Source organism: Bubalus kerabau, chromosome 4 (genome assembly GCF_029407905.1).
Source record: "Bubalus kerabau isolate K-KA32 ecotype Philippines breed swamp buffalo chromosome 4, PCC_UOA_SB_1v2, whole genome shotgun sequence".
Lineage (NCBI taxonomy): Eukaryota > Metazoa > Chordata > Mammalia > Artiodactyla > Bovidae > Bubalus > Bubalus kerabau.
Genome location: NC_073627.1, coordinates 10,803,476 through 10,829,346, shown reverse-complemented (window position 1 = coordinate 10,829,346; position 25,871 = coordinate 10,803,476). Strand labels below are relative to the sequence as shown.

General features: G+C 50.9%; 1 protein-coding gene across 1 annotated transcript in view; it reads left to right on the top strand.

Annotated features, from left to right (window-relative positions):
• The window catches only part of TIMP2 (TIMP metallopeptidase inhibitor 2), a 54,460-nt gene extending 28,831 nt beyond the window's left edge, over nt 1-25,629 (top strand). Inside the window, exons 2-5 of the mRNA XM_055575284.1 lie at nt 8,655-8,755; nt 11,024-11,132; nt 21,101-21,225; nt 22,683-25,629. Of these exons, the coding sequence (XP_055431259.1) occupies nt 8,655-8,755; nt 11,024-11,132; nt 21,101-21,225; nt 22,683-22,880 (533 nt within the window). The 3' untranslated portion in view covers nt 22,881-25,629. The remainder of the gene's footprint in view (nt 1-8,654; nt 8,756-11,023; nt 11,133-21,100; nt 21,226-22,682) is intronic.
• Nucleotides 25,630-25,871: the final 242 nt, after the last annotated feature.

The window sequence follows — 25,871 nt, the reverse complement described above, 5'->3', positions numbered from 1 at the left end:
CTGCTGCAGCGTCCACGCGGATGGGGCCTGAGCCACCGGCCCGGCACTCTGTGTGTGTTCACACCCTAAAGTGAGACCTGCCCAAGGTCCCGGCCCACCAGTGAGGATGGGACCTTTGTCTGCTGCCCCTTGCTTCTCTGCTGCCCATCAGGCCCCTTCCTCAGCCTTCGGGCGGGGAGGGATGAAGGCAAGGCAGGGTAGCCGGGAGTCCTCCCAGCTTCTCTCCCAGCCTCCCGCTGCCCCCTGCCCCGCCCAGTCCTGCTCCTGCCCCCGCTCCGGGCTCCAGGCTTGGGTTTGCAGGGCTGAGCTTGGCTCCTCCTCAGGGTCTTGGCGGAGAAAGTGCAGAGCAGCAGTTCCCTCCACAAAGCCGCACTGTTCTCAGCAAATCCTCCCAGGAGCGGGATGCATTTTTTTCAAGTGATTCAGCAGCACGTGAATGGGAAGGGCCCCGAGCCCAAGGCTTCGGAGACCGTGATCAAGGCCTCTGGCGTGAGATCCCGCTGGGCCGACAGCAAGAAAGGAGGAAGGGTGGTGGGGCTTGAGTTGCGGTCCTATCCGAGTCCTGGAGGGGGGGCGGTCAGGAGGGCAGCTTGAAGTGGGGCAGTGAGGCCTGCAGCGTGTGTCTGCATGGCAAGCCTCTCCTAGAGTTGCTTCTCTCCTGCTCCCCAGGGGAGCCAAAGCAAACGGACAGAAAATGGAGATGGGCGAGCTGGTCTCCATGGAGACGGGGCATCCAGTGGACAGCCGCTCACGTGTGTGTGCTAGAATCTTGAGCAACAAGGGCGGGCCTGGCAGATCCTCAGGTAGCAGGCTCTCAAGCAGCGTGGACCAGGGCTGGGGCTGTGGTGCTATTTCCTGTTGTCTGTCTGCACCGTCGCTGCCCCACCCTTGATTCCCGAATAAACACATCTGCGCTGAGCAGTTATCATTCCAGGAGTTTTTGACCTTGGCCTGAGTCATGCTGGCCAAGTCTTGTCCTCACCCTAGAGAGCCCAGCCCTGCTCCGCCCTGGACATCTGTTGGCTCCTGGAGTTGGGGAGGTCTGGGGAGCTTTGGGGGACCTGGTGGTGGGGGGAGGGTCCGGTCTCTCACAGCTGCTGCAGGGACAGACGAAACCCTCAGTTGCCTGCAGCATCCCAGGCTGTTTCTGATTACTTCATTTCCCTGAAAGCAGCGAACTTCGAGGTCTCCTCCAGCCAGACTGAAAGGGGCCTGGCCTTGAGGCCAGGGAAGGCAGAGCTGAGTACCCAGGGAGAGCTCCCAGGGCTGTGTCCACCAAGGGACAGCTGGGAAGGTGAGGGCTGGGTGCACAATGAGGCTGGAGGGGAGGTGGGGCTGGGTGCTCCCAGGGATTTCCAGGCACCAGGCCAGCGCTGACGTCATGCATTCCTGTGACATCTCCCAGGACCCGCAGCCACACCCTGTTTCCACGTGCTGTTTAGTAGGGAGGGGCGTGGCCCTGAAACGTGGGGCATCGGAGCGGTCTGCAGTCCCTGTGAGCACGACCCTGTCTCTTAAGTCACCATCTACCCTCCCCCCACCGCTACTCCAGCCAGAGAAGTTTGTCTCCCCTGCCCCCACTAAACAAGCAGATGCAGCCCCATTGCCAAGGCTCACAGTGTCTTTACCACACACCCCATGGCCCCCTGAGATGATTTAGTTACATGCAAGCAGTTAGAACTCTTTCAGTAATACCAGGCCACAGATCTGAAAAAATATAATCATTCCATTACAGCTTCAGAGAGCAGAGCAGCCGACTATGTGTCTGGGGTGGTAGATGCAAGAAGAGGGTGCCCCTCGCTCTCCTGACTCTAGCCTCAAAGGTTAGTGGCAGCTGGGATGGAGGTGCCCCCGTTCACATCCCCCTGAGACTTGGAACACGTTCATCAATCAAAGGTTAAGGGGCCTCAGCCAGGTCGACCAGCCTACAGTGTCACTGTGTTCACCCAAAAGGGACAGGAAACCCTCAGCTAAAGTGGCAGCCCCAGGATGTCGCTGCAGGGATTAAGCAAAGACTTCGGTGGCTCTGTGATTTGAGGGTGTAGATGTCTACACTCGAGGTGCCCATTCTCCAGTGAGTGTAGACAAAAGTGTGGAATCCTCCAGCCCCCTCCCAAGTACCCCAGTGGAGCAGAGCACAGCTGGAGAGTAGGGGTCTGGAGCCCAGCCTGAAATAAGTGGGGGCTAGGAAGGACTGATGCTGACGCTCCAATACCTTGACCACCTGATGCTAAGAGTTGACTCATTGGAAAAGACCCTAATGATGGGAAGGATTGAGGGCAGGAGGAAAAGGGGGCAACAGAGGATGAGATGGTTGAATGGCATCGCGACTCAATGGACATGAGTCCGAGCAAACTCAGGGAGGTCGTAAAGGACAGGGAAGCCCAGCGTGCTGCAGTTCACGGGGTTGCAAAGAGTCAGACATGACTTGGCAACTGAACAAGGTCCTGTCTGGAGCAAAATTGTTTCTATCTGAACTGTTCTGAAATGGTTGGTGTGTAATTCTTCCCAGAGACAAGCAGATGGACCAGGCGACCCTCCTGTTTGCAAACCAGGGCTCCCATTCCAGGCACAGCAGCAGAGCGGCCCCCCACCCACCCTTGACTGGGGCCAGTAGGGTCTTTGGCTGATGTGCTGGCCAAAGTCCCCTGACCCCTCCCCTGCAGTAGATGACTCTCAGGTCATGTGTCCCTCACCAGGGGGACCACTGGGCATTTTCCATGTGACTGTGAGCAAGATTGAAGAGCAGGGCAGTGGGGTCCTGGTTAATGCCATCTCCCTGGGCACCCCTCCCAGGTCCAAGCGGAGGCTGCGGTAGGTGCGCTGGCCTGGGAGAGGACTGGTGGCTTCTGTAGACGCTGAACCACCCTTGTCAGTTTGAGTCAGTACACACGTAAGGTTCAGATGGTTCAGGCCGGATTTTGACCTTGTATTTAGATGGATGTTTTTCCGAATCCTGGAGATGCCCACAACTCTTCCAGGCAGACCCGTGATTTTTTTATTAAGCTGGAAGCTGTGCAAGGGCTGGCACTGGGCGCTCGGGATTCAGGGATGTAGAGTGTGTTGGGGCAAGGCCGTGAACATTTACAAGTCAGAGTCCTAACATCCAGGGGCTGACCGTGCTCTGGGGTCGGGAGCCCATGTTGGCAGAGTGGCCCCACTGGGAAAGGTCCTATAGGATATATACGTAGCATATGGGGTGCCTCCAGAGAGCATTTGGGCCCGTGGCAAGACAAGATAATTCAGTTTATTTCAGTGTGAAATAAATGAATTTCAGAAAGGCAGTTCTCCTTGGGGGGGTCTGGCTTCCCCACAGACTATGTCCTTGGCTTGTTCTTAGCCTCCATTGCTTCCCCGATAAGGTCCGCAGACACTGGAGGACTCATGTCAGTGGGAGAGACTTGAATCAACATGGGCTGGTCAAGTGTGCTGTTCTTCGGGCCACACCATGTGCTGGGGACACCCAAGATTTCCTGCCCGTCCTCTCCCTGTCCCCTGCCCGGCTCCCCACCCAGGGCAGTGGCACAGTCTGGCCTCCGTTGGTTTTGCCTGGGCTGTCGTCATCTCTCAAAGTCTGAACGTCGCCTGTGTTCCTTGGATGGTCGTCCGCAACCTTGACTTTCCATCCACTCCGTTCTTTTCCATCCCAAATCTGGCTGGGCGGACTAAGGATTGTTTTTGCAGGCTCCTAGTGGGGGAAGTGACGTCGTGTGGTGTCCACAGCCCAGGGGTGGGGCCGGGCGCTCTGCGGTCGCGTGTGCTTTGAATTAAGTCCACGATTGTGCATTCCAGTAGCCAACATCTGGCGGTGAATTCATCAGCCAGCAAATCACCCTTGATCTCAAACCCAGATGTTGTGTTCACAGCCGAAGGGAAAGAAACAGAAATCTGAGCGGCCTGGGGAGAGACCATCATTTTGGGGTGCAAAGCAGTCAGAACAGGGATCTTTGTAAAGACCCTCCCTCCTGCTGCTGCCTTTGGTTCTTGAGGGGCGGGGCGGTGAGGCAGAGCTGTCTGCTCGTGGGGGTGGACAGGACATAACCTGATCCCAAGCCCCAGGGTCAGACATTGGGCTTAGCACGCAGCAGGTGTTTGGTAAACAGGAGTCCATGCCTCGATTTTAATTTCTTCCCAGATTCTTCGGGTCTCTTCGCTACTCCCCAGCCCTGTCCTTTGGGCCTGGGTGTCAGAGAGGCCCGTACCTCACTTGGAGCGGCTCCAGTCCAGAGCTCAGGGTGATGCCATCGTGCTGGGTGCAGGAAACGTGTTTCTGGAACGTTCTCCTTGTGTCTTCCTCTGTCTGCCATTGGCAGGTAGAGATGGTGCTCCTCTGTTTTCCAGCCCATCATCCATCTGTCTTGCCTGGGTTGGATCTTCTTGAAGGCAGGCTTTCTTACTGAAGACTTTCCCCTACCTTGCACCTTTCTCCCTTTGGACAACAGAATGGGGCCCCTGCTCTCTGGGTTTGTACTTAAAAGGTAGCCCAACTCTGAGCTTGGCAGGGAAGACAGTCCCCACTCGGGCTCGTGCTGGGGGCCGAAAGCTGAAGGTCAGGATGTCCGTGGCTGAGCTGGCTGGGGTCCACCGAGATGCCATCTCGCCCTCCCTCTCATGTGGGGCCTAGACATCTGTTTGGGTCTGCTATCTGTAGCTTGCCCATGGGATCCTCTGGTTGTAATCAGTTCCTTTGCCAATACTTATGTGTGTCTCCCTACCCCCACCCCCTGCAGAGGGTGCTGAGCCCAGATGGCACTTCGCACCCAGGTGGACAGGAGTGTGCCCAGCCTCTCTACTTCGTGGTTGGAGGATGTTGATGCTTTGGGGAAGGTTTTCCATTGAACTGAGCTCTTTTTTCTGTCTTTCTTCTCACTTTCTTTCCTTCTCTTTCTCTTTCATTCTGTAAAACATTGAGACTCAGTTCACAGACCCTGAAGAATCTGAACTCCTGTTCCGTGGTGACAAGCCCAATCAGAGATCCTCCCCACCCCACCCCCGACCTCCCTGCTGGGAGCTCGGGCCAGTGAACGTTAAAGGCTTAACTCTCGTCTTTTCTGACAATTTTTTGAAGATGAGCGTGTGGTCTGTAGCCCCAGAGCAGGTCCTCCAGGAAGCTGTTACCAGACCCAGATCTGGCGTCCGCGATGCCCAGGGTGGGTTCCTTGGCTGTGTTTGCGCTGAGCTGCGCAAGCATTATGTGCCAGGCATCTCTTAGGCCCAGCTGTTCCTCCCCTCCCTCACCCTGAGGGTGTGCCCATACTGGCGGTGGTGGTGTTTCTCTGTTTCAGAAATGAGTAACTGCGTCCCAGCAGGGTCAAGGAGCTTCCCTGAGGCTGTGTCGCAGGGAGGGGCTACGGCAGGATGGACTCCTGGTGCTGCCCGCTTTCAAATAAGGACCCAGACTGCCTGAGAGCTTTAGGAGCTTTTACGAGAGAAAAATGCATGGACCTTATTGTGTGCAATGGAATGGGGTCTCTTGGCTATTTGGGAGTACTTTTTGCTTATTTTCCTTTTTTAAAAAAAAATTGGTTTCAGTGTAGTTGATTTAAGTGCTGTTAATTTCTGCTATACGGCAAAGTGATTTGGTTATATTATATACATTCTTTTTCATATCCTTTTCCATTAATGATTTATCACCAAATATTGAATATTATTCCCTGTGCTGTATAGTAGGACCTTGCTGTTTATCCATCCTGCATATAGTAGTTTACATCTGCTAATTTCAAATTCCCAATTCCTCCCTCCCCCCACACCCCTCCCCGTGGACAGCCAGAGTTCTGCTCTCTCTGTCTGTCTGTGTTTCATAGATATTGTTCATTTGTGTCTTTTTTTTGGATGCCACATGTAAGTGATATCATATGGCATTGGTCTTTTTCTGACTTGCTTCACTTAGTGTGATAATCTCTAGGTCGATCCATGTTGCTGCGAATGATATTATTTTATTCTTTTTTATGGTTGAGTAACATGGATGAAATGTTACCCATCCATTCATCTGTCAGGGGACATTCGGGTGGTCTCTGTGTCTTGGCTACTGTAAATAGTGCTGCTTTGAAAGTGAGGGGGAGTCTGTGTATCTTTTTGAATTTCAGTTTTATCTAGATATATGCCCAGGAATAAAATTGCTTGATCATAGGGCAACTCTAAGTTTTAGTTCTTTGAGGAACTCCATCCTGTTTTTCATAGGGGCTGCACCAGCTTACATTCCCACCAGCAGGGTAGAGGGCTCCCTCTTCAGCATTTGTTATTTGTAGATTTTTTAACGATGGCCCTTCTGACTGATGAGCAGTGTTACCTCATGGTAGTTTTGACTTCTTGCTTGTTTTCTGATGGTCAGCAGAGTGTTTATTGAACACCTGTGGTGCGGTAAGCATTGTGCAGAGTGCTGGGCCTCTGAACAATAGTACCAAGCAGCTTCAAAAAGCACGCAGGATTGGGTACACCATACCACAGTTCAGCCTTGCTTCTTCTAGACCCATGATCTCCTTTGGATGTTCCTGGTTCGTTTGATAGCGTGCACTGAGGATGACACTGTGGAAGAGCAAACTTGGGACAGACTGATCTGATGTTTGCTGATGCGCAGAAAAACTTCCGTGCAGTGTGGCGATAAGGCATAGACTAGGCAGGCTGTAAGAGGAACCGAGACAAACCACCTCACCTGTGTTGCCATCCAGTTATCTCAGGTTCAGCTCAGCAAATAGAGCTAACTGTTCTATGGTTAGAACATAGCTTCTGCCTGTTAGAAGCTCCCTGGTCTCTGCGTAAACAAGGGCACAGGTGTTTATAGCAAAATGGATTAGAGGTGTGGGATATACACCAAGTGCCACAAGAGGACAGGATTTCCCAGACGGAAGATGGAGAAGGGCTATTTCAGCTGGGTCTTGAAGGATGAATAGAAGTTCTCCAGGCAGAGAGGAAATGGCATTCAGGGCTGAAAATATGGACACCTCTGGGCAGGTTCAGATTCAGGAAGTATTATGGACTGGCGGAACAAACAAGAGCGGGTGACCACCAAGGCAGCTGAAACAGTCACTGACTGGTGCCAGGTTGCCAGGAGGATGTTTAGAGGGCGGCAGCGGGCGGCCAAGGAAGATGCTTGAGCTGGATGGGGTGTGGCCATGAAAAGGCAACACCTGCTGGGGTGGGAAGATGGGTGGAGGGGTGGGAAGAAACGCTGAGATCAGGACGACCTGCCACAAGGGCAAGGCCCTCTGTTCTGGCGTGGCCCACCGCTTGGCATTTCCTGGATGTGGCTTCGTAGGTTGGGGCCTGGCTTAGCCTGGGAAACAGGAACCTGTGGCCTCCGCCAGTCATGACTCAGCGCCAACAGAAGGAAAAATAAGGATGGCTTTGCGTCGGGGCGGGGCACTGGAGCTGTGGCATGGGGCTCTGGTGCCAGGCTGGGGTCCAGAGAGCATTTGGGGGATCCAGAGGGGTGGGCACAGATGGGGGTCTGTGTCCTGGACCTCCCTGCTCTGCAGGAAAAGACAGCCCTGACCAGGGCTCTGAGATTCCAGCCGCTCACTGGGGTGGAGGGTGGGAGGCTCCTCCAAGCCAGGCCCTGTCTGCTTCTTGTTTCTCTATTTTGCTCACACCCATGCTCACGTGACACTCATCCACAGTGACCCTGAACAGCCGAATCTCGAAGGACAAAGCTTTTAAAGCCATTAGAATGGCCTGTGCCACCAGCTGACGAGCCTCAAAATGAAAAAAGGGAGGGAGGGCTCTGCCCAAGTGACAGCGTGAGCTGCTGATCCCCACCTGTCAGGTTACGGGGCAGAGCAGGGTCCCGCTTAATTGCTGGTAGGAAGCCCTGGGTTGCAGGGCCCGCGAGCAGCCTCAGGCCTCAGGGAACATTCCGGAACCTTCCCAGCCTGACCTCTTCCCCTCTCCTCCATCTTGTGTCAAGGTCCAGGACCATCCTTCTTTGTGTTTTGGCCTTTTCCCTCGGCATCTGTCCCTTTTTTCTGCCACAGACGCTCTCAAATGTTTCCTTCTCCGTTCCACGCACTTTGGGTTAAAATGTTTGACCTTTCTCTGCCATTGCCTCTGATAGAATGTGTGTTGTTACAAAAAGCAGCCCCAGGACGTTTCTCAGGGACATGCAGAGGACGGATTCAGAGGCTGGCAGGATAGACTTTTTTGATGTCAGACCCCCAACCTAAATATGATGGGGCCTCTTACAGGAAGGTAACTCCCCCTCTATCTTCAGCCTGAAAAAGCCTGACTGACCGTAGGCTATGGGAGGAGGTGGGCAGGGTAGGACTCTCACCATCCTCAACTGCGTGAGCAGGATGGCAGGCCAGTCAGTGTGCTCATCTGCTTTCCCAGCCACCGGTACATACACACTGGAGAGAAAGGGAAAAAAGCCCCAGAGTCCCATCGTGTGAGATCCACAGTGATCCGTGTTCAAATCAGTGATGGCCTCAGCCACCCCCAGGTCTTGAGGGACAAGAGCTGCTCCGGGGTCCTGTCAGCAGAGGGCTCTGGCGTCATTCCTGGTCTGCCCCCTCTGGATGGAGTCCAGTGCTGTGCCCAGGCTGGGATTACCTGCCCTCACCTCCCGCCTCCCTTCTGTCACCTCTGCCCCGCCGCCCCAACCTCGGAGCCAGGACGGTCTTGCGGGGGACTCTGCTCACCTTTGCATCTTTGTTTTGCAGTGATCAGGGCCAAAGCGGTCAGTAAGAAGGAGGTGGACTCTGGCAACGACATCTACGGCAACCCCATCAAGCGGATTCAGTATGAGATCAAGCAGATAAAGGTAACGGTGGCCGTCCTGGGGTTGCTGTGTCCGGCAGAGCCGTGGGAGGTTTGGGAGCACAGCAGGGTGTCCTGCTGTCTCAGTGCACCTCTAGGTCCCTAGAACTGGCCCAGCCACGTGTGGGGCGGACGGTGAGGAGCAGGGGCGTCAAGCTGCAGGTGGATCTGATTCTCCTTAATCTGTAAATGCCAGAAAACTTGTGTGTACATGGTATGTTCCCATCGGCTCAGTTCTTCCAGAAATGTGTTATCTTCATTCTGATGGCTATAAATCAGTGGCAGAGCTTCAGTGTTAAGTCACCAACTTCACAGCTTCTGTGGAACATTCCATGAGTGCCTCTCTGCCTCTTCCATGGTGGGTGGGTTCATAGGCAGTGGGAACTTGGCCATTGTTTCTGGGAGCCCACAACCAACGGGGCAAATGACCTAATTCCCCAAAAGTGTGAGTGGGCTCCGGTCTTGCCTGGTTAGCTTTACTTTCAAGAGGAGTGAGGATTTGGAGAGAGGCCGGCTCCTATGGAGAGGTGTGCTGGGACATTACCTAAGAGAGGGGAGTTAGGGAAGAAATGGACTTGGCAGCCCAGCCGGTGATGGAGAAGATGCTTTGCCAGGCCGGATAGGACCAGAGGCATTGAGAGCTGTAGACCCAGTGGGAGATGACTGGTATTTGTCAGTTTTTCTGAATGTGGGCTGTGTTCAAGGTCAAATGGCAAGGAGCCCGTATTTGGGAGGGAGGGAGGGAAGACACGGGGGAGGTTGGGAGGACAGAACCGGTGCTAATGGAAGGTTATTACTGACAGTAACTAATGGAAAAGACTGTGATACTGGAAAGATTGAAGGCAAAAGGAGAAATTGGTAGCGGAGGACAAGATGGTTAGATGGCATCACCAACTTAATGGACGTGAATTTGAGCAAACTTGGGGAGATAGTAAAGGACAGCAGAGCCTGGCTTGCTGTAGTCCATGGGGTCGCAAAGAGTCAGACATGACTGAACAACAACAAAACTTGTTCTGTAAGAGGGAAGAAGATTCTAGGCTGTAGCTGGAGAGACAGCTCTGTGACCTGGTTAGTCATTGTGGCCGTCCATATTGTTACAAAAATAGAAAATACATGTTACCAGAAGGTCAGCGAAATGCTTAATCATTATGTCTGTGTCATTTAAAGGGGTGCCCCGGTCTCTCAGTGCCAACGTCTCTATTTTTTTTTTTTTTTTCCAACGTCTCTATTTATGAAGCAGTTAAGACAGTATCTCTGCTCTAATGACCCACTGTGGGGTTATGAAAAGGAAGGTGTTGACACCGAGGCAGCACTTTCAGCCCTTTGGTGACAGACGTCATTCATAACCTTCGTTGGCATGGGTTGGGGTATAGCTCTTGCAGAGCTGGTTCATTGTGACATTGGGATGACCCTGTTCCATTTGGGTTTGCTTCTTGAGGCTCTCCTCCCCAAAAACCAAACAATACCATTAACCTGGGTTTAACCATGCAGCAAGAGTCCTGACGCAGTTCGTGTGGAATTGTGGAGCCTCAGTTGTGTGTGTTCCACGGTGCTGTGTGGCCACCTGTTATGTGTTGGTCCTGGCACGTGTGCCCTCCCCTTTCACCAGGCTGCGAGTGAGCTGTACCCCTAAAACCGGAGTGGAGGGCAGTTCTCAGCCCACGCTCACGTCCCCGCCTGTCATTGGCCCTGGGGGAGCAGCAGGAACCCCTGGCTGGGGCTTTCTCACTTCCTGCCCAGATGCTGGAACAATGCACCCCTTCTCCTGAGAAACAGGTCTGTTCCCAAGGGGCTCTAAGGAAATCGCAAGTTGAACTCCTCTTGCCCAGAGTTACATCCTAATTAAGAGGTGCCTCTCTGCTCTGGAATCAAGTAGCCAGTACTTGATCAGAATTCCTGGAAAGAGACAAAAGTGGCTGTCCTCCGTGGTGGGTCTGAATCACCTGGAGGTATCCAAGCCCCTTCCTGGAGATTCTGTGATGACCTCACACATGTTTGGGAAGGCAGGTGTGTCTGAGGCGGGTCCTTCTGGATGACCAGGTCATCCCCAGCCTGGAGACAACTGCCACCCTAGGCAGTGAATCACAGTGACTCCGGAGAGCCCTGTGCGTTAGGAATACTTGTCTTCCAGCCTGTCTGACTGCTGTGTCCCCATCCCCTTTCCGTGCTGGCAGTACCCCGGGTGCAGGTTGGGGCACGTGTTCAGGGAGGCATCCGGATTCCTGGCTGTGCCGCCCACGTTCACTTACGTTCCTCATCCTCCTTTTTCCAGATGTTCAAGGGACCTGACCAGGACATAGAGTTTATCTACACAGCCCCCTCCTCTGCCGTGTGTGGGGTCTCGCTGGACATTGGAGGAAAGAAGGAGTATCTCATTGCAGGTGTGTACGCGGATATGGGTGTGGGCTGCTCTTCGAGGGCGTCCAGGGGAGCGGAGGCGGGGTGGCTGGAGGTGAACCAGAGCCTTGACGACATGCATGATGCACACAGTGCTACTCAGAAGTTGCGAGGATTCCCTGCTTTTTCCCATCAGAGGACTGATGAATTTTCAACCGTCCTCCACATTCCCCTTGTTAGAATAGTGGAACCAATGTGACTTAAGAGAAAGAATAGAGTAAACCAGTGTTCATAGGAAATCTGAGGTCAGGTGGACACAGATGAGAGGCTGGAGGTGCTCAAGGCTGGGCAAGAGGTGAAAGGCAGAGTTGAAACCTCATTTTGTTATTTTTTTAAGTAGCTTTTTATTTATCTGGCCGTGCCCGGTCTTAGTTGCAACCATGCAGGATCTTCAACCTTCGTTGCAGCACACGAGATCTTTAGTTGCGGCATAGGGACTCCTCGCTGCGGCATGTGGGGGCTAGTTCCCTGACCAGGGATCGAACCCAGGCCCCCCCTGCATTGGGAGCTTGGAGTCTTAGTCACTGAACCGCCGGAGAAGTCCCAAAACCTTGCTTTAAATCTCTTAATATTACTGTGTGTGCTACTCGCCCATTCCTTTGTTCATCGTATCCCTCTTTCATTTATTGTGATAAAACATACATAGCTTATGGAGAAGGCAATGGCACCCCACTCCAGTACTCTTGCCTGGAAAATCCCATGGATGGAGGAGCCTGGTGGGCTGCAGTCTATGGGGTCGCTAGAGTCGGACACGACTGAGCAACTTCACTTTCACTTTTTCACTTTCATGCATTGGAGAAGGAAATGGCAACCCACTCCAGTGTTCTTGCCTGGAGAATCCCAGGAACGGGGGAGCCTGGTGGGCTGAAGTCTGTAGGGTCGCACAGAGTCGGACACGACTGAAGTGACTCAGCAGCAGCAGCAGCAGACATAACATGAAGTTTACCATGTTAGCCAGTTGCGGGTGCCCAGTTCAGCAGCACGAAGCTCATTCACAGTGTTGCACAAGCATCACCAGCCTGCGTCTGCAGAACGCTTTCACTTTCCCAAACAAACCCTGTGCGCGTTAACCTCCCCTTCCCACAGCCCCCTGGCAAAGTTCTGCTTTCCGTCCCTGTGAAATCTGACTCCTCTGGGGACATCATAAAAGCGGAGTCGAGCACCCTTTGTCCTTCTGTGATGGGCTTATTTCACTAAGTACAGTGTCCTCAAGGGTCCGCCGTGTTGCCGCGAGTGTCAGAATTTCCTCCTTTTTTCAGGCTGAATAATATTCCATTGTATGGATAGACCACAATTTTATCATTGCGTTTCTTTTAAAGTTTTATTCATTTAGTCTTACATAAAATGACTTCTCTTTTTTTTTCTTATTATTATTACTACACTTTATTTCTTAGAACAGTTAAAGATTTACAGAAAACTTGAGCAGGTTAGTACAGTATAGCCAGCTCCTTCAGGTCTTCCTACAGCTTCCTCTGTTACTAACATCTTAACATTAGTATGGTACCTTTATTACTATGCATGGACCAGAATTGATACAGAAATCCCTTTACATCTTTCCTTTGCCGCCTCTGCCTGCCCCACTAGCTTGCACCCCCAGGGGCCAGAACAGAGCTTCTCAAAATCAGTACTATTGATATTTGAGATCAGATCATTTTTTGCTGGCAGGCTTGTCCTATGCATGGAGAATATTTAGCTGCATCTGTGACTTCTTGGAGTAGGAAATGGCAACCTACTCCAGTATTCTTGCCTAGAAAATCCCATGGACAGAGGAACCTGGTGGTCTTACAGTCCATGGGGTCGCAGAGTCAGACATGACTGAGCACGTGTGCACACGTGGCTTCTACCCACTGATTGCTGCAACATCCTCCCCCGAGTCGTGGGGTCTTCCACATCACCAAATGTTCCCTGTCGGGGGAGCAGAATCATTCCCAGTTGAGACCCACGGGTCTAACCAAACCTCCACTGATGCCACAAATGCCCTATGTCCGAGCTGTTCAGTGTGCTACTGAGCACTTGAGAGCTGTGGCTGGTGCAACTGAAGAGCTAGGGCTTTAATTTTATTTATTGCAATTGATGTAAGTGTGAAGGTGGGGCCTTCCCTGGTGCTCCAGTGGCTAAGACTCTGAGCTCCCAATCAGGGTGCCTGGGTTCGATCCCTGGTCAGGAGCTGGATCCCACATGCTACAGCTAAACATTGAAGATCCTGCGTCCTGTAACTAAGACCCAGCCCAGCCAAATAGCTAAACTAAACAAAAATAAATATTTAAAGAGATTATATTTAAGGAGATTTTTTTTTCCTTCTCTTAAAGGGCCTTCTGAACTTCCTAAATGTCTTATTCTGAGCATCTGTTATTTAAACTGTATTAATTCAAGGGTCAGGGTGTATTTATTATTGAATGTATAATTCAAGGGTCAGAGTGCAACCATCACCATGGTCTAAAGGCAACCCTGTACCTTTTAGTTATTACCTTCCTAACTCCCATTCTCCCCCCATCCCCAGCTCTCAGCCACCACTAATCTCTAGATTTCTTTACTCTGGACTTTCTTATAAGTGGACTCATGTAATATATGGTCCTTTGTGTCTGGCTTCCTCAGCATAATGTTTTGGTGTTTTAAGTTTTTAATGTTTTACTCATTTGAACATGTATCAGAACTTCACTCCTTTTTATGGCCAAATAATAGTCCATTGGATGGGTGTACTACATTTTGTCTATCCATTCAGCATTTCACTGGGGCTGTTTCTACCTTTTATGTACTGAGTGATGCTGCTCTGAGCACATGTGTTCTAGTTTTTGCCTGGATATATGTTTTCATTTCCCTTGGGTAGATACCTAGGAGTAGAATTGCAGGACCTATGGAAACTCTTGTGTTTAACCATTTGAGGAACTTCTAAACTGTTTTCCAAAACGGCTGCACCATTTCACACTTGCAGTATCTTACTATTTTTACAATAGGAGAGATAATATTAAATAGAAGAGAACAGGGACAAAAATCACAATGCAGAGAGCTGACGATCTGACTCTGAGATCACAGTAGCCCAACCTCTGTGCTGTAGAGACCTCATTGCCCTAACAAATCAACAGCTTCTAGTTTTCTGAGTCCTTTTTTTTTTTTGGTCCTTTTAAAGGCTATTGTTTAGTTGCTAAGTCATGTCCGACTGTTTCGCAACCCCATGGACTGTAGCCCGCCAGGCTCCTCTGACCATGGATTTCCCAGGCAAGATTACTGGAGTGGGTTGCCATTTTCTTCTCCAGGGGATCTTCCTGACTCAGGGATTGAATCTGTGTCTTCTGCATTGGCATGTGAATTCTTTACTGCTGAGCCACCAGGCTATCAGTTCAGTCGCCCACTTGTGTCTGATTCTTTTCGACCCTATGGATTGTAGCATACCAGCCTTCCCTGTCCATCACCAACTCCCGGAGCTTACTCATATTCATGTCCATTGACTCGGTGATGCCATCCAACCATCTCATTCTCTGTTGTCCCCTTCTCCTCCTGCCTTCAGTCTTTCCCAGCCTCAGGGTCTTTTCAGATGAGTCAGTTCTTCACATCAGGTGGCCAAAGTATTGGAGTTTCAGCTTCAGCATCAGTCCTTCCAATGAATATTCAATAATCAATCCTAAAGGGCTGATTTCCTTTAGGACTGACTGGTTGGATCTCCTTGCAGTCCCTTGCAGTCCAAGGGACTCTCAAGAGTCTTCTCTAACACCACAATTCAAAAGCATCAATTCTTAATTCTTCGGCGCTCAGCTTTCTTTATAGTCCAACTCTCACATCCTTACATGACTACTGGAAACACCATAGCTTTGACTAGATGGACCTTTGTCAGGCAAGTAATGTTTCTGCTTTTTTATATGCTATCTAGGTTGGTCATAGCTTTTCTTCCAAGGAGCAAGTGATTTTGGCTGTGCTGCTGCTGCTGCTAAGTTGCTTCAGTTGTGTCCGACTCTGTGCGACCCCGTAGACGGCAGCCCATCAGGCTCCACCATCCCTGGGATTCTCCAGGCAAGAACACTGGAGTGGGTTGCCATTTCCTTCTCCAATGCATGAAAGAGAAAAATGAAAGTGAAGTCGCTCAGTCGTGTCCGACTCTTAGCGACCCCATGGACTGCAGCCTACCAGGCTCCTCCGTCCATGGGATTTTCCAGGCAAGAGTACTGGAGTGGGGTGCCATTGCCTTCTCTGGATTTTGGGTGTAACACTCTTTAAAATGAGAGCCTCAGCCATCCCTCTGGGTCTCCACACTACCCTCTAGGAGCTATGTGGCCAAACCGCAGAGCTGCAGAAGCCCTTATTCAGAAGGGAGAGCCCGCATCCTGTTGCTGGTGGCTCCTGGTGGGAAGGTAACTTTGGTCTGGGCCAGTGTCTGCCTTCAGACATGCACAGATGAATCTGTCTTAAAGGATTCTACATCAGGCCCTACCAGCTTCCTGTTAATAGAAATAGGAGTGCCCTTTTCCTGGCACTGATGTTCTTCAAATGCTTTTCATGGGGGTTCCATTTAATCCTCACTACCCTATCACGAGAAGGAAATGGCAACCCACTCCAGTGTTCTTGCCTGGAGAATCCCAGGGATTGGGGGAGCCTGGTGGGCTCCCGTCTATGGGGTCGCACAGAGTCGGACATGACTGAAGTGACTTAGCAGCAGCAGTAGCACCCTATCACGAACCCCATTTTATAAATGAGAAGTGGAGGATGGAGCCATGTGCTCAGGCCCCATCGTGTGTACCTGAACCCACTTTCACTTTCAGACCGATGATTAAACTTTGGTTGATGTCATGTTGGTAGCTTGAAATTGGCCAGGGTAGGCGTATTGATAACACAGAATTCAAATGCTACACAGTTAATCCCAGGAGAGCTACTGGTTAGGCGTTTCTCAACACATCCCTGCTGGCGTCACACTGCCAGGGAGTGGTGCCATGGAGCTGCCAGAAATTAGACCCTGACTAGCCTAACCCTAGGCTTCCCTGGTGGCTCAGCTCGTAAAGAATCCAACTGCCATGGGGGAGACCTCAGTTCGATCCCTGAGTTGGGAAGATCCCCTGGAGAAGGGAAAGGCTACCTGCTCCAGTATTTTGGCCTGGAGAAGTCCATAGGGTTGCAAAGAGTCAGACACGACTGAGCAACTTTCACTTTCAGCATAACTCTTGGCGGCTCAGTGGTACAGAATCTCTTCCAATGCAATGTTAGATCCCTGGGTCAGGAAGATCCCCTGGAGAAGGGAATGGCAACCCACTCCAGTATTCTTGCCTGGAAAATCCCACAGACAGAGGAGCCTGTTGGGCTACAGTCCATGGGGCTGCAAAAGAGTTGGATACGACTGAGCAACCACACAACAACAACAGCCTGACTCCTGGGTCTATTACACTCTGCTTCTTCCATCACTGGTCCAGGTTTAGAAGTCTCGCTGCCCCAACACCTAACCCAGCGGTCCTCCGCTGCCACTGCTCCTTGGAATTCCACAGGGAGTTTGCAAAATTCCTGAGGCCCAGGCAGCTCCCCAGACCAATTCAAGCACCATCTCTGGGGGTGGCTTCCACCCCCAGAGCATTGGTAAAGCTCCCTAGGGGAGTCCAGTGTACAGCCAGGGCTGAGAACCTGCCCTGCTCTGGGTCAAAGGCAGACCTTTTGTTCTAGAGGTGCCAAAGAGCCAGTCTGCACACACTCAGGAGGGCTGAGCCCTAGCAGCCAAGGTCAGTCGCCCCCCTTGCACAGTGGCCTCTGGACATGATTTTCATCTGCTGGGGCCCTTCCCGGGCAGTCAGACATGCCTTTTGCCCAGAGATCCTGAGGAGTATGGCACTGCTCTTTTATTCCACGAGATGGGTGGTCCAGACCGCAGGGCCCTTTGGCTGGATTCCAGGGCAGGATGGGGAGAGGGCTTATGTCCAGCAGTCAGGAGCCCTGGCAAGGTCTCTCTGGAGTGTGGGGCTTGGGTCCCCTCCTGCCCTGCTTATCACTGGAGTGCGAGGAAACCACGGGGCTGCTAAGAAGGTGGATCCAGGACAGGCATGGAGGGTGGTGCGATGAGTGTTTTGCTGGTAGTTGCTTTTCTTTCTCTTGGGAGATGTGATAGGAACATCCGTTGTGCTCAGACCCTTTTCTGAAAGGGAGAGGCTTCATGTCCAAAGGGAACATGGTGAGTCAAAGGCAGAAAGCCCCATAATTTCAGTCACTCTCTGATAACATTTCTTTTCACTCACGTGTCAGCTCAGCTGTTCGTATCTGCCATCAAGGCTATTTAACATGTGATATGTACGTGACCTGTGAAACTGCTCCCACACCCAAGCCCTTTCAGTTGTTCCCAGGCTGAATGAGAAAACAGTTACACGAGTAACTGCCACACACATCTCAGAAACTTCAGAAAGCATCCAAATTGTAGCTTCACTTATGAGGAAAACTAAAAATGTTTGCAGATGCACTCAGTTGATAACTGTGTGCCTGTCAGCTTAGTGCGAGCCTGCTGTTTGCGACCCCGTGGACTGCAGTATGCCAGGCTTCTCTGCCCGTGGAATTTTCCAGGCAAGAGTACTGGAGCAGGTTGCCATTCCTTTCTCCGAGGGATTTTCCGACCCAGGGATCGAATCTGCATCTCCTGCGTCTCCTGCATTAGCGAGGGGATCCTTTACCCCTATGCCACCTGAGAAGCTATCGTCTTAAGCTACCATACATTTCACATAGGAAGCAAGCGACGTGGGGCACAGTTTAGTTTCCTGACTGGCCGTGGAGGGTAAGATTAATAAAAGGCCTTTCCACTGGCTGCTGACTCACCCCATTACAGAGGAACCTCTCTAAGCCGGCTTCATTCCCTGGCTCAGTGAGACGGCTCTGGATTCAATCTGGTGTTTACTTTCTGAAGCACAGAATCTAGATCTTATTTTCCTGGAGTCACAACGGGCTAACCAAGAATCACGGGGCACAAAAATCACTCAGCCGGCGCTGGCTGCGGCCCCACGAGTGACCACACAGCTTGGGGCAGCCCACCTCCTCCTGGGCTGATGACTCAGCCTCACATGTCGAGTTGGCACCACGAGACGCTTGTGTTCAGGAACTGTTAGAGATTCGGCCCTGTCATTTTCTTCTCCAGTCCTCATCTCCGGAAAGAAAAGTAAACATACAACCCTCAGTTACAAATTTTAATTAATTCCTGTTTTTCTGTGTCCAAGAAAGACTTTGCTTTTTTTCCAAGGCAGACAGATGCTCACGTACCAAATCAAGTCTTAATTATCTCTACTGAAAGGCATTGCTTCTTAACATTCTGAGATGCTACACCATTTACACGTGACATTTAAAGCTCATGGGAACTGGGAACTGGGGCCATTGAAAATACACAATTTCAGACTTCCCCGGTGGTCAAGAATCTGACTGGCAATGCAGTGGACATGGGTTCTATCCCTGGTCCGGTAAGCTCCCATATGCTGCAGAGCAGCTAAGCCCCTGTGCCACAACTACTAAGCCTTCTTGCTGCAACTTGTGAAGCCCGTGCTCTGCAACAGAAGAAAGGGCTGCAGTGAGAAGCCCGTGCACTCTCTGCAGCTAGAGAGTAGTCCCTGCTCGCTGCAACTAGAGAAAACCCGCACGCAGCAACAAAGACCCAGCACAGCCCAAAATAAATAAACATTTTTTAAAAAGAAAAAATCTGCATTTCATCTCCATGCCCTGCCTTTGCCCACTCTCTGTGGAAGCTTGAATCGGTGGTGAAAAGGTTTAAAAAGGAAGACAGCAAAAAAAAAAAGATATTGGAACACATTGTTAGAACAGATAACCACGTCATCATCAGTAAACTTTTACTGAGCCATTATTATGTCCAAGGAACTATGGATAAAAAAGGATTAAGACACAACCGTTACCCTTTGTGCTTACGACCTGATTAAAGAACATGATATGCAAGAGAGGCAAAGAACAATGTGACGTGGGAAACTGATGCCAGTCACGTGACGCAGGGGAAGTTGCTACGTAAGTTTGGAGGGAGGGACTGGAATGAGTACTCAGCCTGCCTCTAATGAATGACCAGGCTGGGCAAGGTCAATGCCAGAAGAAACCAAGATGTAGGAAAGAGTTACTTGCCATTGTCAATTTAGCTCCCTGTCTATTCTGTACTTCTTTAGAGAATGGCTGTGTGTGTGTGTTGGGTTGTCAAGTTGCGTTCAACTCTTTGCAACCCCACGGACGCCAGGCCTCCCTGTCCCTCACCATCTCCTGGAGTGTGCCCAAGTTCGTGTTTGTTGAATTGGTGATGCCATACAACCATCTCATCCTCTGTCGCCTTCCTCTCCTTCTGCCTTCAGTTTTTCCCAACATCAGGGTCTTTTCCAGTGAGTCAGCTGTTCGCATCAGGTGGCCAAAGTATTGAAGCATCAGCTTCAGCCTCAGGTCTAGAAAAAATTACAGCTGTTTTTGAAGCTTAAGGTCACCCAGATACATCTTATTTTTAGTTATTAGGATCAGAATGAATGCAATCAAGGAGTCCTGCTTCTTGATCCTTTTCTTTACCTGAAATGTCAGACAAGTCCAAGAAAAAAATAGAAGGCTTGAAGGTTAGAGGCGTGGTTAAGACAGAAAGAAGAGCAGGAGAATTTGCACCTGGGGACTGCTGCCTGCCACCTGCCCAGCACAAAGGATGTCATCGGCGCTGCTTGCAGCCTCAGGCAAGCCCGTGTCTTTCCCCTGATGACAGGTTTCTGTTTCACTTCCTCCTGACGGGATGCAGTGGATAAGCTAGCTGCATCAGCACCTCCTTGAGCTATATTTCTGTTAGCGATTGTTGGTGGCCAGGGCTGTGCCTGAGATCATTAAGTTGGACGCGCTGCAGCTTTGTCAAGCCAAGATGCCCAGGGTGCAGCCCGGGACTCCTGTCTGCCTCTCAGGGAGGCGCGTGTCACTCTCTGCCAGGCTCCGGTGTCATCACTGGCCGTCTGTGTCTCTTGACAAGGTGCCATTGTAAAAGGAAGGACAAGATTTTAGACAACCTCGCCAGCCCTCATGAGGTCCTGTCATTCACCAGAATACACTGGTCTGTCTTTTTCTTCTGCTCTGCTAATGCCTGGGCTGTCACCAGTGAGAACTCTTCACAAAGGGAGGAAGGGGGCTGAGTTAGGAGTCTAAGGTGCGAACGGTGTCTTATCAAGTGTCTCATCACGCTCAATACAGGGAATTTAGGGCAGATTGCTGATTTTATAAAATTCTGCTCTTATTGTTCATAATGGGACCACCCAGAATTACAAGTTCAACATCAAATGGAGGAAAGGCTTGTGAATAAATATTTGGGGGAAAAAAAAAAACAGGAAACAATATAATCTACATACAACAGTGACGTTTTTCACTTGACTACATGTGCACAAAAGAATATTGGAAGGAAACGCATCAGACTGTTAGCTCTAGGTAATGAAAAGAGAGACGCTTTAAAAAGTTACTTTCTTAAGTTTTCTACATTGAGCTTGCATTCTTATACTCAGAATACATATTCCATGGTGTATGAGTCTTCTCAGGCTGCTATAACAAAAACCACAGACTGGAGGCCTTAAGCAGTAGAAATGTATTTTTTCATGATTTTGGAGGCTGGAAGTTCAAGATTAAGATGTTGACAGAGTTGGTTTCTTCTGAGACCACTCTCCATGGTTTGCAGATGGACAGTTTCTCCCTGTGTCCCCATGTGGTCATCCCTGTGTGTCTGTGTCCTAATCTCTTCCTCTTACAAGGGGACCTGGAGTCAGACTCATCCTAATGACCTCATTTTAATCAATTCTTTAAAGACCTTCTCTCCCAATAGAGTCACACATCCTAATGTGCCAGGGGTCAGGGCTTTAACCTCAGAGTTTTGGAGGAGACACAAAATAGTCTACGCCTCAGGGTACTGTCAGAACTAACCCTCCCCATGCCTGAGCCTCATCCAGATGCAGGAAAAAGAGAACGCGTAATTTCGTTCTGAGTTTGGTGACCCCTGTCTCCTCAGGGAAGGCCGAGGGGAATGGCAATATGCATATCACCCTCTGTGACTTCATCGTGCCCTGGGACACCCTGAGTGCCACCCAGAAGAAGAGCCTGAACCACAGGTACCAGATGGGCTGTGAGTGCAAGGTAAGCCGCCACCACCTCCTCCAGGTGGACTGCTGGGCTTTGATGCCAGACTTTCCCAGGGCCTCTCAATCCACAGGGTCCTGACTCAGGACAGGGCTCTAGGGAGGTATGACACACCTCGCCCACAGGTGAGGGTGTCCGTCCAGGGACTTTTGGGAGGTAAGGGGAATCTGACCACATGGGCTGTAGCTTCTAGGAAGGGAGCCTTCTAGCAGGAGGAGTTTCGTGGGCAGAACATGGGCCTTAGGAGTATCTTTCTACAAACGTACAAGTGCAGAGACTTGGCATGCCTTGTGAAAGAACATCTCAGGTGTTATGGTTTTGCCAGTGTACCAGCCATTTCCACGCATGGGTCCATGTAAATATGGGGTCTGTGTGATGAGAACCCCTGAAGCCCCTGCCTTTCTTCTTGAAAGCACCCCAGAGGCGGTGCCAAACACAGTCACAGCAGTGCTAATGCTCAGATGCAGCATAGAAGGTGAGATCTCCGTGCCCCCAGGGTCCCATTTTGTTGTCTCCTAACATCCCTCGGTCCCCGCCGCCCCTCCCCCAACCCCAGCACAGGGTGTGAGTCTGGGCCCCATGTGGCCCAGAGATTGGCCTGTGCCTGTTCACGCTGCTTGTGTGGCCTTCCTGCCCATCCTGGTAGATCCTCGATAGCCCACCCCTTAGCTCGTTCATAGTGTGAATTCTGACTCACAACTACTTGTAAGTCTAGCAAACTCCCCTGTGCCTAAGGTGAAGTTAAAAAAAAAAAACAAGTTCCGCCTTTTTCTTTGCGCTCCCGGAAGGTTTGCACCCTCCTGTGAACTCAGGTTCTTTTGCCAAGATGCTATTAATCCTTGCTGATCCCCTCGAAGCATCTGTTTGCTTGAGAGCAAGACGCTGTTCTTTTTACTTGAGTTGAACCTGTCTGATAGTCAAAACTCTTTATTGTTTTTTGTTTTATTTATATATTCTGAGACGTCCACTTCCGTATTTTTGGCCGTGCCATGAGGCATGTGAGATCTTAGTTCCCTGACCAGGGATTGAACACATGCCCTCTGCCGTGGAAGTGCAGAGTCTTAACCACTGGCCCACGAGGGAAGTCTCTCAAGGCCCTTTATTGTTGTTACTGTTATACTCTCTGGAAGGCTGGGACTAAGCTGAAGCTGGTTTGTTGTGCTCAGAGAAGGTAAACCAGATGGCCCAAAGTAGAGGGCGTGCTTGGTAGTTGGTGGGTACAGAAAGGTTTCTGTCCTATCTTGGACAGACTGCCTGCTGCCATTTGGAGAGTTTGGAGCTCAGGAAAGCCTACTGGTGGAGCAGCTCCATCCCTCCTTCCCTGCTGCACTTACCTGGTCATTCATTCTGCACATTGCCCTTGAACCCCTTCACCAGGTGAAGGCCAGGTTCTGGAGATGCCCCATGAATGGCCTCGGTCCCCAGCTGAATCCATCTCGTGTCCCCCTTCCTAGATCACACGATGCCCCATGATCCCATGCTACATCTCCTCTCCGGACGAGTGCCTCTGGATGGACTGGGTCACGGAGAAGAACATCAACGGACACCAGGCCAAGTTCTTCGCCTGCATCAAGAGAAGCGACGGCTCCTGCGCCTGGTACCGCGGAGCAGCACCCCCCAAGCAGGAGTTTCTGGACATCGAGGACCCGTAAGCAGGCCACCAGCACTCCTGGGGCCAATTGACAGTGTCCAAGAGTTCAGACTGGTCCAGCTCCGACATCCCTTCCTGGAAACAGCATGAATAAAAACAGTCATCCAAGTGGCTTTAAGTTAGTGTGATTCTCCTCTCCGCCCCCATCTTCCTTTTAAACACACAGCTGTGGGTCTGGAGGCAAAGATGGGTCCCGCACCCCATCCACCAGCCTGGGCACCGTGCGTCTCAGTCTCCTGTCCCTGGGTGCGGGCAGGGGCCAGACGCACAGGCGTCCCTCCCGGGCCCAGCCCTGGCACTGTCACAAACGCTGAGCAGACAGCACTTGGGGTCCCCAAGCTGGTCAGGGCAGAGCCTGGAAATGTACATTTTGCAGGAATTTTCGAGGGTCGTTGCCAGACTGTGTAGCAGGCCTACCAGGTCCCTTTCATCTTGAGAGGGGCATGTCCCTCGGTTCCTGCAGTTTCCACACCTCTGGCCCTAGGGTGGTGGTCCCTGTGCACCCCCTGTCTCCCCCACGCCCACCACGGACTCCCAGCGTCTGACTTCGGGAGCAGCCCTGGATCAGTGGCTTGCTCTTGAAGGATCCCCAGTTAATCATATTAATCTGCAGGATTCCAGCAGGAGCCTCCCTCCCTGGCCTCATAGAGATGTGAGGGCGGCAGGCGTCAGCTCCAGCCAAGTCCTTTCGGTTCCATCCCCGGCCCACAGGACCCGCCTCAGCCCTTGAGGGAGTCTATAACGTCATGCCCTGACGCAGACGTTTGGCAGGGAGGCCTGGCTGCCCCTAGAGTTCGTTCCTGAGCTGCTAAGGCCCCTCTCACGCCTTCCTCTTTCTGGCCTCAGGCACCCAGGTGGAGGGACATGAATTGGCTTTGCGAGGGGTTCTGTGTGGCCGGTGGCATGAACTCCCCCTGTTGTCTGGCACATCTTGAAGACGTCAAAAGCTGGGTCCTGCCCTGTCCCCCAACACACCTCAGAGCCCCCCCAAGCAGGTGCCAGAGTTTTAACAGTGTGAGCTCCCTGGAAGACTTGACTTGTCAGTGTACCCCAGGAGTGCAGGGGTTCCCCAGAGTGAAGTCAGCGAAGCGCAGAATGAAGTCCTCCCTTGGGAAGAATGAATTTTGGTGGGGAGGTGGTGTCAGTAAAGCGCTCATGGCTTTTCTGGGCCTCCAGAACACTGTAGCCGGCTTTAAGAGACATCTCATTCTGCTAAAAATGAATTCTTAGAGAATAGGTGAAGCCAAATTTACCGGTGTACCCGCCCTCCTCTGCTTATATTTCTTGTATTACAAAGATCTCCAAGTAAGAAACTTCATAGGGAGCTAAGGAGCCTAGCTGTTCCCTAAAGGTAGTTTCCTGATGCCAGTAAATCGGGGGTTAACGGAGGCAAAAATTTCTCAGTAACAGTAAAGATAGTCTCCTTTTTCTCCCCACTTGTGTTGTGAAGATCAACTGCCCTGAGTTTATCATGCACGCTATGCAAACACACACAATGAAACTGGAGTCTGTTGGCTCGGGAGTAGTCATTCTGTAGAGTTGTTCCAAAGTCATCTTCTAAGCCTGCTCTATTCTGTGGTGACCCCAAAGCACCTCTAAGACTCCTGACCCTCCCCCGCCATGGCGTGCAGCCCACATGCCCACCCGGGGGCCTGGTCAGCACAGATTTTGATGACCCCCTTTCTAGGGCAGACTAGGGGACTCTCCAGGAATTCGGCCCGCTCCAAGGGCAGCTTCATGTTGTGCAGTGATAGAAAGTTTGTAAGATGTCATAATGGACCAGTCCGTGTGATTTCAGTATATATAAGAACACCAGACCCTCCAGTCAATATAACACCCCACCCCCGTCTGCTTCCTGTACGGTGTTATCATATGTAACATTTACTCCTGTTTCTGCTGATTTTTTTTTTAATGTTTTGGTTTGTTTCTGACATCAGTTGTAATCATTCCTGTGCTGTGTTTTCTATTACCCTTGATAGGGGTTAGACACGCACCTTTTTTTTCCCAAAGGTTTCTGCATCGTGGGAGCTTTGGATCCAGAGTGGAAATGGCATGGTAGCTAGCCTATGATGGTGATTCCTTCAGATCTTTTCTTCCGTTCTTTGAGTATCATTGCTTTTCTGTCTCCTATTTTTTGTTCTCTGGTTCCAGTTATCACAAAGCAAAGAATCTTTGTGTAGGTTGGTTCTAAAAGATGGCCTTTATATTCAGTCCACACACATTGATCTTGTAGCCATGCTGAGCAGGAAAAAAAAAGTCAAGATGAAGAACACAATGGTGGCTGAGAAGCCACTCAAATACCCTCACAGTCAATAATTGCCATATATATATAGTTTAAGAAGGCTCTCCATTTGGCATTAATTTATATGTTATGTTCTAAGCACTGCTCTTTCCTCCCTCTATTCTTGTCTTCTGCAAGCGACTCAAAATATTTAAAATAAAGTTTACATTGTAGTTATTTCCAAATCTTTGCTTGATAAGTATTAAGAAATATCGGACCTGCCGCCGTAATTTAAAGCTTTGTTGATCTTGTTCGTTTTTGTTTGGATTTTTTTTTTTTCGTTTGTTTGTTTTTTCAATTTTGGGGCAATGTGATTTTGCTGGAATATGAAGTCTTGAGACCTTCCTGTGCTGGGAACACGCGAGAGTTATTGAAAGTCGACAGGCAGACCGCGCATGTCTCCGATGCTTTGTGTCGTTCTCCAGTGGCCACTCGGCCCATGGACAATAAACAGTATTATCAGTGAGAACACTGGCTGTCTCCGTGTGCTCATTTTCGACGTTTCAAGCCACCCCTTTCTAACTTTGGAATGGGGGAGGGTGGGGGTTGGCCTGTTGTCTAAGTCGTGTCCGACTCTTTTGGGACCCCACGGACTGTAGCCCACCAGGCTCCTCTGTCCATGGGATTCTCCAGGCAAGAATACTGAAGTAGGTAGCCATTCCCTTCTCCAGGGGCATCTTCCCAACCCAGCGTTGGAACCCGTGTCTCCTG